At 36.1% G+C, this 14,487-nt stretch overlaps 1 protein-coding gene and 1 long non-coding RNA gene across 2 annotated transcripts; both read right to left on the bottom strand.

Moving 5' to 3' along the window:
• Positions 1 to 4,051: 4,051 nt before the first annotated feature.
• LOC140139168 (uncharacterized) lies at positions 4,052 to 10,898 on the bottom strand. Its single transcript, XM_072160948.1, has 4 exons — positions 10,836 to 10,898; positions 10,080 to 10,166; positions 8,540 to 8,755; positions 4,052 to 5,206 (listed from the first exon to the last, which is right to left on the bottom strand). The coding sequence occupies exons 1-4, from the start codon at positions 10,896 to 10,898 to the stop codon at positions 4,052 to 4,054; spliced, it is 1,521 nt and encodes a 506-aa protein (XP_072017049.1).
• Positions 10,899 to 11,697: 799 nt separating this feature from the next.
• On the bottom strand, positions 11,698 to 14,034 carry LOC140139478 (uncharacterized). The gene is made up of 3 exons (XR_011857139.1): positions 13,943 to 14,034; positions 13,524 to 13,685; positions 11,698 to 11,754 (listed from the first exon to the last, which is right to left on the bottom strand). It is a non-coding gene; the product is annotated as an uncharacterized lncRNA (long non-coding RNA).
• Positions 14,035 to 14,487: the final 453 nt, after the last annotated feature.

Here is a 14,487-nt window from a genome sequence, read left to right as displayed (position 1 = left end):
TTGACATACATAAGACGTACACACTTCTCTACCAAACCAAATCTCAGAAAACTTTTATACCATTTATAACAAAACTTACCATACAAAATGTTATGCCTGATAGATGAGGAGGTTCAATTTTCTGGATATATCAACATGTACCCCTCCCGGAATAGGAAAGATATAAAAGCAAACATGACCCCCTAAAATGGCTTTTTGTTTGTAAGTGTACCAATCTTGTAGTTCTTTGTTGTGTATTGCAGACATTACCGGTAATTAATAACCCAATACATGGGAAAATATGTACTATAATTTTTCCCAGGTTTCAGCGTTAACCATCGCATATACGCGCGCGACATCAAGCGTATGCATTGAACATTGTGCAAAATAATACGCGCTGGACGGCTAGCAGTACGCTTAATTTGTAAAAGGAAATCTGAATAACAGAATACATATCTAACGTTACTGTTTGACCGTATTACTTTGGTCATAATTACTTCATATGGAAACGCATCAGAAGCTGTCAAAACAAAATATATATATCTTTATGGGGAATGGGATCTATTTAACAAAAATAAATACCTAAAATAATACCTTTGTTGCGCAGGAATGTTAATTGAAGTAAGTAATAATTAATTAAGTCTAGGTACATGTAGGAATAAACATTATCATTTAAGGTGACTATAATTGGGCAAACACCACAACTGTTTGTGCACATAAAGAATATGTTCAATCTAAATATCCAATAATACAATAAAGATGTGAACGTCCACCGGAAGGTGGCATTTGAACAAAATGTTTATCTTTTTCTGTTTAGCCCTTCTTGAATTGGCATGGTACGTTCTAATAGTGTATCCAAAAACACATTCCATGCCTTCGTCCCTTGATATTTTAACCGACAGAAAATACAGACTGCAAACGACCGCAACAGAATTAGGGTACCAGTTATAACTGAGACTAGTAACTACTCTCAGGTTACAACAAGACAAATATAGCCAAATTAACAGCAGCAGCCAATAATACATGTACCCTTTAGCTCTGATTTAAGACTTGATTTGTTGAAATCAGTTGAAAATAAAGAAACTGTGATCTTCTTTTACATGTATTTTATGTCAATACATATCAAGTTAACAGCTGTTATCATTACGATAAAGCTGATGGGTTGGTGTCTAGATAGCTATTAACCTCCTTTTTGAAGCCGGTCCGTCTTAATATTCCAGGAATGTGAGGCGGGAGTGCATTCCATGTGCGGGCTGTAGATGGAATGAAAGACCGCTCATGATTAACAAGGTTAGATCTTGGAATTTGAACTGAAAGATCGTGAGATCTAAATGAGCGGCGAAGACGAGGGTCAGCCTTGAGCTGGTCAGGAAGTAGTTGGCATAGTAACTCAGGAGCATTCCCATTGAACGTCTAAGTTGCATTTGAATGTTCTAATCAATCGAAAGCATTGCGCTCGTTTTCTTGTTCGAGACCGCTTTGTGTACAAATCAATACGGCATCCAATGAAGCAAACTATAACTTTTGAATATCCATGTTCCTTGGTATTTTGGATCATCGTGTCTTTATTTCTTGACCAAGTTCACCAAATGAGGTCTTAAATCCGAGCTAAAAGATGCAGCTATTGGCCAATGGTTCTAATTATGACATATATCTGCTTTTGTTCAGGATATACAGGGGTGAAAATAACTGGTACCTTAATTTTTTAGCGGTCTGTATGTTGGTCACTTATTGATCACGAGTAGTTCAGAAGACAATCTTATGGTGGAAATATCTGTATATATTCCGACCCAACAATTTGATCGATGGTCACAAATACTAAATAACAGTTATACAAAATAGAGCACCAGGAAAGAAGAGAGATGGATAGAGTCAGTTAGTAGTAGTACTACATGAATAGCTATAGGGATCAATGTTTAAATTATGTTAGATAGCAAAAGTAATAAAATAGCATTTACTCAGCTAATACACATGGCTAGGCAAGAAATACATAAACCATTAACATACTCTTATGATGAGAATGAGTTAAATACGCTGAATAACATCAGCGAAGTCAATATTTTTCTCTTGCATAATGTACTATATGAGCACACCTTTTATAGCAGATGTTATTAGATTGATGCAGATGTAGTAGATACCTTCCTAGGTAAAGCATAACTACAAAGATGTACACAGGCTCGTACCCACGATTTAGGTACGGGGTGTTAATAGGTGGAACTTTTATGAATTCGCCCTTAAAAAAATCCATTTTTACCGAAAAAAAGGACCTTTTGTGAATTCTGTCACAAAAGGGGCTGAAATGTCAAGGGTTTTTTTTACAGAAAAAACGGACATTGTTTCAAACCCGCTCTCCCTTGCTACAGGTTCAGGGTGTACGCATATGCTAAGTAACTTAGCTCCTAATTTAAGTATAAATATAGTATAATTATAAAATATCTCAGTATGTTTTTTTTTGTTTTTGTTTTTTGATTTTTTAAAAATATTTTTTTAGTAATATGTGAAGGTGCATAATTTAAATTTGCATTATGGTACTAAGCTAATAGTATATAAAGTTTAGGTAAATATATGGTACAAACTATGTTACAAAGTTCGGATCATATGGCATTAATAGGTTAATAACTACGTACTACTTGTGAGAGAAATTGAAAAAAAAAGGTTCATGCGTGCTGCTATGTTGATGCATCTATATCTCCCCTGCGGGGTTCCGGGTAAGCATTAATATGTAGGGCAAACCCATGCTCGCGAGCAAGTATAACCTAGTTTTTATAACAAGATATTCACTAAATATAAATGCATCTACCTCCAAGGAAAATTAATCAATCCTACGTACGCGACGTAAAACCTTGTCTACAAGCATATAATTTATATGCCTCTAAACGGGTTTTTTTAATGCAAGAGACGAGAGGCAGAAACTCTCCACAAAAACATTATTTTGAGTTTCAACAACTATATTACTGATATAGGCGACTGTACAAACACGTATTATTGTAAGACCAATCTATTGTAATGTGTTTGTGGAGGGTATTTGCCTTTCGTCTCTTTCATCAAAAAATACCTCGTTTAGAGGCATATATGCTTGTAGACGGAATTCTACGGTATATGCTCCAAAGTGTGAAACATACACTAAGTACGCCATGTGAGTTTTACCTAATATTTTTTTACTTTGTTTTTATTATGAATAGTGCACCATACGTTATGTTAACTGATATTAAATATAAGGCATTAATATCGCACAATATTTTGTACACATATTGCCTGATGTTCTTTTGGGGTGGATATTCCGATTGTAACATATAATGTTTTCTACCTCACATTAAGGTCCATTGGATTTTATGAGTGAAATTGTATATCAAACTACCATGGTTTTGTTCATACAATCTAAATCGAAACATATTTCAACATATTCCATTGAGGTTATGATAAAAACACGAGCTTCCACTCGATACCAAAGCTGCATTTTGAAGCTGTTAATCGGGTCACCCACCGTTAAGGGGCACAGAACAACATAAAATCATTAGAATTAAAAGTTTGCCTGTCACACTGGAAAAACTAAAAAACGCATAACATTTAGTAATTACCCCCTTCAGTACGAGATACTAACTCAAAATCTATGCATCAAATGTTAGAACTGAAATAACAAAAAGAAACAGTTGTTCTGCAAATGTTGATACCTCATCTACAGTACCCTTTGAATAAACAAGATGCAGATTCAAAGGTTGTGCCTAAACCAACCTAAACCAATTGAAAATGTTGCTTTTGTTGCTAGAGTGCCTGGTCGTCACTGGTCACCATGGTCACCGCAGACCGTAGTTATTCTTGACCAGTCATATACCCGGGTCATATAGAGAATGTAATGGTACACTGACTTTGAGTAGCTTTACAGTGCAACCTTTCAATCTCCATCTTTTTTCATGTAAGGAGTCAACTTTATGAGGTTTTTGAAAATTGGCAGAAATTAAGTTTCTCTTTGATATTTTGATCCATAGATTTTGAGTTCTTGTCTCGTAATAAGGGTAATTACATTTTGTGATGTGTTTAGGTACACTACAGGTAAAGTAGTTCTATCAGTACTCTAATTCCCATCAACGTCAATTCTCATATAGAGCATGCCTTCCTTGATGTATTTACCATTTCTTAGGTAGCTCAGAGGCAAGAGGTATGGGTCATCACTCTCACATGGGAATGTCATGTGTTGATGGAAACAAGCGACAGACTCCCACCTTCCTGTGTTATGATTGAAAATCATAAATGTTACCGTCTGCCTGAATGGCCACGGCGTGCCATCATGACCATCTTTCATGACAACAAAATGGATAGGAACATGCCTTCCATCACATTTTTCATTCCCATGCACATATATACGACCGCGAAGTTTGTATCCACTATGATCATAAAAAACAGGCGAGTCAAAGTAAGTTACCTCGCCGGTATGAGGTCTCTGACGCCTAAGTTTATCTCTGGGTACCTTCCACACCAGCTTCCCTTCACGGGGAGGCTCTTGTCCAGCTTGCAACGGGTGTGGTTGCGCCTCACTATGGCGCCGACCTCTTTCCAAGGTCTGGATTCTTAAGTCTTGTTCAGTCAGGGCAACATTTTTTACAGTTAACATTTGGTCATGGGCATGAAGTTGTCTTTCTTGTTGTTCAATTGTATCTTGAAGATGACGATTCTGTCTTTCGAGAGCACTCACTTTTTCTCCCACTGCCTCCAACTGGTTGTTTAATACAGCCACGACCTCCTGGAAGGTTTCATTCCTCTTATCTAAAACAGCATAAAGTGTCTTCATTTGTTCCAGTTCTTGCCGTTTCTGATTTACCAAAATCTCCGTATCTCGTAACCTTTTCTCCAGATTTGGATACAGCGATGTACCTGTCGCAGAGGAGTTCTTCGATTTTGTGGCCTTATTTTCTATGGCACTCTCATTTCTTGTAATAAAAATGTTTTGAAAGATAACTTTGAGCCTATCGATTTCATCGTCTGAAATAATTTTACAGTGATCTGTATTAGACATCTGTAATTTAGCTGCTTCAGCGGGAGGTCCTCCAACAGCCCCTTCCCAAGCATTACTTACAGGTGCATAATCTCTCCCTCCATCAACAGTACGTCTTCCAACTTTTGGTGGTGATGATGATGGCACATTTTCGTCCGATTGTGCTGAATGATTGGCACGTCCTCGCTTTAGTAATCCCGGTGTTTGTTGGTGCTGCAACATATCCCCATCTATGAACTGTGCAAAAAAGATAACGAGTAGATTAGTAAATTACCAAAAAAGCAAGTTTGATAAGAATGAACATCTTATAAACTTATCTTGTAAATCAAATTGCATGATTATGGGTACTAGAATGACTTTGATGCAAACCTATTGATGAAAGTCTGACATGGAAAAATCATATCAACGGAATCTCAAAAACGATTTCACAGGATATTTGCATAATAAACAAAATAAAATTTGTCATGCCTGAGTGTATTCTGTAGTCCTGTATTGACGTATATCAACTACGGAGTATTTACATTGGAGTTACTCTGGATAGGTGTCTCTCCTCTAAGAACCATGTTGAGAAGACAAAGATGAAAGTCAGCACAAGAAACAACATCTTGAGTAAGCTCACCGGAACAAGCTGGGGTGCAAATCCTCACACTCTGAAGGCAACGGCCTTGGCTCTATGCTACTAAACAACAGAGTATGCATGACCTATATGGGAAATATCGCCTGATGCAAACATACTGCAGTTACTGTCCGTTTTCCTATACATAATACACAGTGCTCTTTCCCATTGACGCGTGACCTCTACAAATAGCCTACGTAAAAAGTATGGGGATATGCCTAGTTAACGTCGCTGTGTGAAAAATAACCGGCCAATATTAAAAGTACTCTTCTAAAGTTCTAGAAAATATAGTTTTGTAACATGTCCTAAATTTTTAGCTAATTTAGATGTTTGGAAATATTCGCACTTTGCTGTTTTAGTTAATGTTATAGGTAATAGTACATTGCCTAGTTAACGTCGCTGTGTGAAAAATAACCGCCCAATATTAAAAGTACTCTTCTAAAATAATTCTAGACAATATCGTTTTGTAACATGTCCTAAATTTTTAGCTAATTTAGATGTTTGGAAATATTCGCACTTTGGTGTTTTAGGAAGGATGTGTAAACGACAGATAACACCAAAAAATATGAAGAAATTATTTCCAAACCGTGTTAAATCTGCAAACCACCATGTTTCTCATTTTCAAGAACGCTGGTTAACAATAAGCACGTATTGTCTCATTTCGTAAACAAAGACCACACACAATTGTTCTCTAGCGCTCGCTTTATAATCGTTCACCCAACTGAAAGGATAATCCCAGCGCATTGCTCCATTGTACGTGTAAAAGCAGAAGATATGATTTAATCAGTTGAGCTGTTTTCAATGAGTGTTATCTTGGTTTAATAGCTTTTAATGGGGTTTAAGTCCTGCAAAGGTCGAATTGAATTCTACAGTAGACATGACTGCATCATGAGAAGATGGATCCAGTCCTGAATGTTAGCTGTCGCCTGATAACAGGTTGTCTTAGAGCAACACAAAAATTAATTTAGCGTCACCAGATATAAGACGCCAGCGCCAAGCCACTGATGTAAGTCATCCCATGTTTGGACATGTCCCTCCCGACATCCAGAGATAGCATCATCAACAGAGTATCTCCACCTAAAACATCAGCTAACAGTAAAAGAGTGGCAATATGGGAGGAGAGATCTACCAATCACCCACCATCTTTGAATATTCCTGTTGGCGAAGAACTACCAACTGGTGCAGATGCAAGTTGGGTTGTATGGAAATGCCTCGAAAGGTTAAGGTCTGGTGTAGAAAGATGTGAAATCAACCTCAGCAAATGAGGATATCGAAAGAATGCAGACGTAACCACAAACAATGGAACACCTACTATATTGCCCTCCACTGGAGCAAACATGCACAACTGTTGACTTAGCAGTCTACAATGAGAATGCCAAAAAATGTGTGCAACACTGACTGCTCCAAAAATGTGCAACGAGAACCATATCAAATTGTCACTATCTAAGCCATTCTGGACCACTGCTTCATAAATACGATATTCATAGTGTTTTTGATATATGCAAATTAGAGCATGTATAAATATTCTGTTAAACAACTACCATACTCATTTGATAAATGTCTTTGAAAATCAATCCGATATGCATAGCTATCACACAAGAAACGGCATTAAAACAATCGTCCAATCAGGACTTCTACTACGGACCATGTTACGGAGCCCCCTTAGCCCTAACGCCCAGTTGCTTTTTGGCGAGTATTAAAGAAGAAGAGAAAACTTTTTTCGGGTGCGGTTTTGAACCCCCGACCCATGCACAGGCCTACCTTGCCACAGGGGTGTAGCTTGCCCGCCCAAGCTTTCCGTCGCCATATCTGTTCGCATGATGAAGCAATCGCATCACGTGGGATACCTGATTGTGCCTACGCTTTGTGAATTGAGGTTTTTTTTATGTTTGGTTCGGTTAGATTTAACGATGACCTTAAAGTAACAAATTAAATCAAGCACTTTCAAAAACAAAAACAAAAGTATCTAATATCATTTGGTTATAAATAATTATTGGAGTCCTGTTTATGTTCTTGTGTGATAGTCTTTAGGCTATTTTTGTTGTTGTTTTAAATTAGGTCTCAGTCCGAGTCAGGCAGCATGTTCCCTGCGTAGGCAACACAGGCTTTGGTAACCCTTCCGAATTTGACAGACTAAGGACTAAATTGTTCATGGTGATTTTATGAAAGATCGGTGGAAATTTTACTTTGACACACATGAGCTACATGTAAGTTGACAATTTTTTCAGAGGGGCGAAAAAAAATTCCACCGGGAGGAAAATAATTTAAAATAACAAAACAATTTCTAACGGTTTTTTAAAAATGTGCTTTAAATATGCAAATTACCTTTATAAGGGGTTTTCTCAACATCTAAGTTACCATACAAAGATTAAATATTGTTTTACAATTCCGAAATTTAGAATTTTAGTTCAAATTCCCAAAAATCCCATTATCCTTTACGCAGTAACGATGTGCACATGTGCATGACGATGTGTGCATCAGGTATATCCGCAAAGGTTTGTGATATTACCCAAAAGGTCAATTTTGGACAATACTTGTGTACATAGTTGCCATAATTCCCCAAATTTGAGTAGTCACGCCCACATTATGGCGGCATAGTGACATTACGTTATTTTTGTATCATATGAATGAGGACGACTAATAACAATAATTGGCGGCAAATATAACAGTGTATGACGTTTAATATAGGAAAATATCGGGGAGGTTGCAACAACTTTATAGGACAGTTAGGACGAGGATTAGGGGAATTGGCATGCCCATTTGTTAGTAATCCTTGGATTCTTTCTACCAGTTGCTCGTATTTTCTATTTTGATTTTGTAGTTATCTTATATGGCACCTTTTTGTACGATAACTTCTAACCTATGTCATCGTCTGATATAATTTTAGTGATGTGTGTCAGACATAGCTGCTTTACTCGGAGGTCCTCCAACATCCCCTCCCAAGCATTACTTACATGTGTATGATCTCTCCCTTCGTCAACAGTACGTCTTCTAACTTTTGGTGGTGATGATGATGAAAGCATTTCTTCCGATTCTCCTGGGGAATTGGCATGCCCATTTGTTAGTAATCCTTGGATTCTTTCTACCAGTTGCTCGTATTTTCTATTTTGAAGTTCCACATGATATACAACTTGAGATTGTAGGTGTTGGAACATGCCCTCGCCAATGATCTATACAAAACAAGCAAACGACCATGTAATGACGGGATAACTTGCGAACTCATAAAACTGCAAGTTGAAGATTAAAACTCACATTAATCACAGACAAAAGAAGATAATGTTCAAAATAGCGACAATATTTGCAGATACATGTAAATCATATTAAAAAACAAAGGAATTAATTAGGAAAGCAAGTGGTAATTTTTTTTATCTGTACAAAGTCTTGAATTTATGGATATTATTTACGATACCATGCAATAACTGCCTGGGCGAGGGGTAAGCCATAATTAACAAGTCAACAGGAGGTAAATCAACATTTGACTACAAATTTGCAGGAATTCTTCTTTAAAAGGACAAGCTTGATTTCAAAAGCCACAAATAATGAAATTTGAATTTATTATCTCTCCACGACCGTTGACCTCAACCATTGTAAACACTTTATTTCTCACAATTGGGGTGTTTTTCCAATCAATTATGGTAATCAAAGAGTGTAATTTGACCTGATGACCTTGGATGACCTTTGACCCCAATGACTGTTCACTTCCGGATCACCTAAGATATCAATTACTTTTAACCACTGGCTCTTGTTTTACAATTTTATAGAAATTTGGACCCCAGATGACCCATGGATGACCATTGACCGCAACTAATGTAAACTCATTTATTTTATTTTAGTTATTTTCATTTAAAGTGGTTTCTAACTAACATTCGGGTATTTAAAAAAGAATGCGTTGTTAAATAATTAACTTCTTTGAAGACCTCAATTCGGGTTAAATTTCGTTTGTTTTGTATTGTGTTTATGAACTTAAAATGGCTATATTTCACTAAAATGTTGCAGAACCTTTTACAAGTTGACCTCAAATGACCTTTGACCTCAACATGTGACCTTGAACACCACTAGTAAATGAAATCTCGCACAATGCAGCTTTAGCTCAAGTTTGATTGCAAGTGCATGTGAACTGTTCGTGTGAGATCAGATTTTGTATTTTCAACATATTTACCATGTTTACAAGTTGACCTCATATGACCTTAGTATATGACCCTGAACACCACCAGTAGATGAGGGATCCCATCGCCTAGTAAATGAGGATGTTGAAAAGTGCCACTTTTTCTGAAAGCATCATTTTTGGAAAATGTGATTATTTTTGGCCAAAACAAAAAGATTTTTTAAGAAAGAACGTTGGGAGGGTGGGAAAATGATTCTTTTATTCACAGCTTTTTTTTTTCAAATCAACGAAATGTATGTCAAGTTATGCAAAGAAATGTTTTGTAATTTTAGGGGGAGTTATTTTTTGTGAACCCTTTATTTACTGTGCATACTATGTAGAAACTTTACCTGCTCATCACATCCATATGCACTGTATGGACATTTTTGCTTTCTGTTTGGACAATCACCAGCTTCAAAATCTTGGTGTCGTGATAACTGAAATAAAAAAAAACCACACACACACACACACACACACAAAACAAAAATAAAGTTATGATGAATCAGGTTATTGAAAGTAAACAAGAAAAACATTAATTTGAATCCAGAGAACACAAGTTGTGTCGGGATGGTAGCTACCATACCTGCTAGAAGGTAACTACTTTTGTAAAACATTGTTCACCAAGTTCCATGATCGACGAAGAGGTAGAAAACGTGACTTGATCGTTTAACTACACATAAATCATCAGTCCAAATTTGTTACCATCTATGTAGTAATATAGATAAACTTCGATTGGATGCATACACTTCACGGTTATTTGATGAGATCATTTTTTAAATTTTCTAACAAAACATTATATAATGTTCAATTCTAGACCTGGACAATACCAATAACTATCACACTAATATGTAATTATATTTCCAGCTCTTTTTACCATAGATTTTCGTTTCTTTTTAAGCTTATTCATCTTTTTCTGCATTTTTTGTGGTATTTTTTTTATTCTATAACCTGTATATTTGTGTGCGAATTGAGGGCGCTATTTACGCATATTTTAAATATAATTTAACCAAATAATGCAAGTTATTCCTAACATTCATGATAAAATTTTTTTAGAAAATTGTGTTGCTATTTGTTACGCTCTTTCTGATGTTTTAATGCCATTATACCAGTGTCCATCCCTTATAAAGATGAAAACACGGTTTAAGATTAATAGCGCCATTAGTGTTCATCTTTTCTTAAAAATGACGTAGTTTTACATGATATCAAACAACCGTGACTTGTCCATAAATGCGTGATTTGCCTTAGTTTTTTCATTGCTAGTATTGACGGTTTTTTTTATTTTCCCCCAATATTGGGGGATGTTAAAATGTTTAATATTATCAGAAAGAAAAGAAAATATCAGACTGATACTAAAACTAAAAATATACAATATATACCAAATTTGCACAAACAGGGCCTACCACAAATTAATTTTGGTTGTAATGAAGTTGAATATCGGTCTTAATTTGATCTTTCAAATGATTTTGCACTGAAATGAATTTTGACTTTCATCGCTTGGAGGGGCACATAATCGATGCTGAATTGGTCAATTCGGCGCCCCCTAAGGGGCCCAGGGTACGTGCCCCTTGCCCCCCCCAATCGCTACGCCACTGGTCTATTTAACCCAAGAGGTCTATCGTCTGTCTCGTCTCAAGTTGAGAGTAACGTCATGTTCGATTTTGCAGGGACAGATTCGAATCGCGCGCGTAAACCTAATCCCGCGGGGCGTATACTTACGCCTGGAAGGGGGATTTACTCCCTACTTGAGACGAGACAGACTATAGCGTCAGAATTGGCGGTAGGAAATAGAATACAGGGTAGAACAGCTTATTCTTGTAAATTTTGATTTCACCAGGATATAACTAAAGTGGTGGTTGATACTGACCTTTTTTCTGAAACTATCAGCCTCTCCGACGTTTAAATTTGGTATTCTAACTTACTTCACTAGGATTACATTAAAATGCTTTTACTCACCAATTCTCTAGTAATCTTCCTTTTACAGTCGCCACATTTTATGTTTGCTTTGGGGCACTCATTGTTATGCATCTGCAACAACATAAATAAATACATTTGCCATCATGAAACTAGGTACATGGCGGCAAGTCTTAAGAGTCCTATATGGACAATTACTATTGAAATTATTGTCACATGAAAAATATTGTACTGGTCCTCAAGAAATTTACGAGCCCAAAAAAACACACACAAAAAAACCCCAATAAAAACATAAGCAACTGCTTACTGGAAATATAAAACGTTCATAACCTTGCAAACAAGTAAAAAAGGGATTTTGGGATTTAAAAAGCAGTAATCTTTAAAATAATGAGCAAAAATAGTAATAGTAATTTTCAAAACTTCTGACTTTTGTCTGAGTGGATCCGATCCTGTCACATATGCACATTTAACGCGGCTGTGTACTCTAGCCATTGTTTCTTTCTCAAAATTGAGTTTTTATGATATGTTTGTACCTTGTTATGTTTTTTATAAATACAAGGAATGAAAATCGAGATTTGTAAACTCCAACTGCAATATTTTAAGGATTTTATTTCACTATTCCACTCGTGTTTGAAATTGAAAAGGAAAGAAAATCTTTGTTGTACCAGCAAGGTACACGCGCGCAACAACTCATCGCGTTGCGTATCGCGAAATTTGTTAACGCACAAATACGCGACGCATACGCGACGCTTATCTGCATGCGCGGCGCATCTTATGGAAACACCACGGAAGCACTGATTTCACAAAAACCTAGTGGTCAAATGGCTCCGTTTTAGCTGATAAAATGTGGGGTTTCTCAAGGTCTATCCCCCGATATAAATATCAAGTTATGAATGGATTTCGCTCAAACTTCTCAAGGGGCCGTGGATTTACCCGGTGTTCATGTAATGTAAGGTAGAAAAACGAAAACTGCCGCATTCTCATGTGAGATTCGATGAAAGTGCAAAATGTGACCACTTTAAACTTCAACGGCCATTATTTCAATGTTCATTTTCTCGGTAAAATGACGATTTAGGTACACGATAACTCAATAAATACAGCATCTATAGTTAAGCAAATATGATCATCGTATGAAGCATGATCGACTCAAGAAACGGTTTCCCATTTTTTATATTTTGGTCTATTTCCGATTTTAGGCATCATTTTGTGCAAATAGGCGTTTGTGAATTTTAAAAAGTTCATTTTGATGCCTTATATGGTCAATATCTCAAAAAATAAGGCCAATATCAAAAAACTAAAAACACCGTTTTTGGAATGGAGCCTCAAGATTGAGATAAAAACAAAATAAAATATTTTGGAAAGGGTGTTTTTTTGTTATGATGTACCGAACAAATATTGCCAAAAACTCACTTTTTTGGATTTTCTTCATAACTGTTGTTTTTACACCAAATCTGTATTTATACTGAGATTCATTGATGTCTTGCCTTTATAAAAATGTATACTTTTATATGTCTTGCGTGAATAATTACAAAGTTATTGCACTTTTACTACATGCATGTCTGAGAGTACACAGCCACCTTAAACTACTGAAATATTTGTTTCTTTCTTGCAATTTAATATTCTGTGAAGCTAGCCTCGAACCACGGTGAAAATTAAAAAACAATATAGGAAGTGAATCAGCTGCTTAGAATTGGGAGTGGGAGTGACAGTGGGAGTAACTGAAAAAAAAAGTCAGTTGTCACCAAATGAGTGGCTAGTTTTTGGAAAATTCAGCCTGGTGTGATAAACATATGGGATGTGAGAGTACGATGATGAGTTTTAAGTTTATTGTATATCATCAGAAAGATAATACATACTGCATCATTTTGATTAATAAAACCCACCTCCAATTGTTTGTACTGCTGTTGCTCCCCACAGTTGCGACACCTAACAATCCGCATAGGGCAATCGTTCTCCAAATGATATGGAAGATCACCTCGTCGCAAAACCTTTCCACATCCTGTTGCACACTTCATTGGTTCAAGGTCACAGAGCTGCTCATGGTCCTATAATGAAGATACACATGTGTTACATTCTACTATAAACTTAACTTGTTCGCCATAGTATGTTCGCCTTAGTATGCAGCACACAATTTAAGATTATAGTTAAAGCCCAACGAAATACAAAGTATAAGTAGCCAACAAACATCATCTACATGCGTTATATTAACCTTTAAAAGACCAAGAGAAGAGCCAATAACTTACGTAAGTATTACGGAGCAGAATATATAATGTAGAGCATATAATTTTGAAGGCCTACTTACTGTGTATTGTTTATATGTTCCTTTCCATGGACAGCCCTTATTGTGACATTTGACCTTTAAATGTCGCAGCTCCTTGCGAGCATGAAAATCTGGATATATCTGCAAGAAATAATAGACAAACTTAACAGTGATGTCGAGCATGATCATCATCATGATGATAACAATATTATTTTTATTATTTTGATGATATACATTGGAGAAAGAGAGAAAGGAACAAGAGGTAAAGAAATAGGAAGAAAGAAAGAAAGAAAGAAAGAAAGAAAAAAAATGAAAGAAAGAAAAATGAGAGAAAGAAAGAAAGACATTTTTTGTGTTGATGTTGATGTTTTAGAGCAAAACCCTTATTACCTTAAAAAGAACACTATGCATGACAACACCACGTATCCGTACATTGTTTTATGTTGATGTTGATGTTTTAGATCAAAACCCTTATTACCTTAAAAAGAACACTATGCATAACAACAACAACATGTATCACGTATACTCTATATGCATATATCTATATATATATACAACAAATTTCACCCACACCTATGCTTGGTATT

The sequence above is a fragment of the Amphiura filiformis genome, chromosome 18, assembly GCF_039555335.1.
Source record: "Amphiura filiformis chromosome 18, Afil_fr2py, whole genome shotgun sequence".
Lineage (NCBI taxonomy): Eukaryota > Metazoa > Echinodermata > Ophiuroidea > Amphilepidida > Amphiuridae > Amphiura > Amphiura filiformis.
Note: the sequence above shows the minus strand (reverse complement) of the source record. Positions and strands in the feature narration are given on the sequence as shown.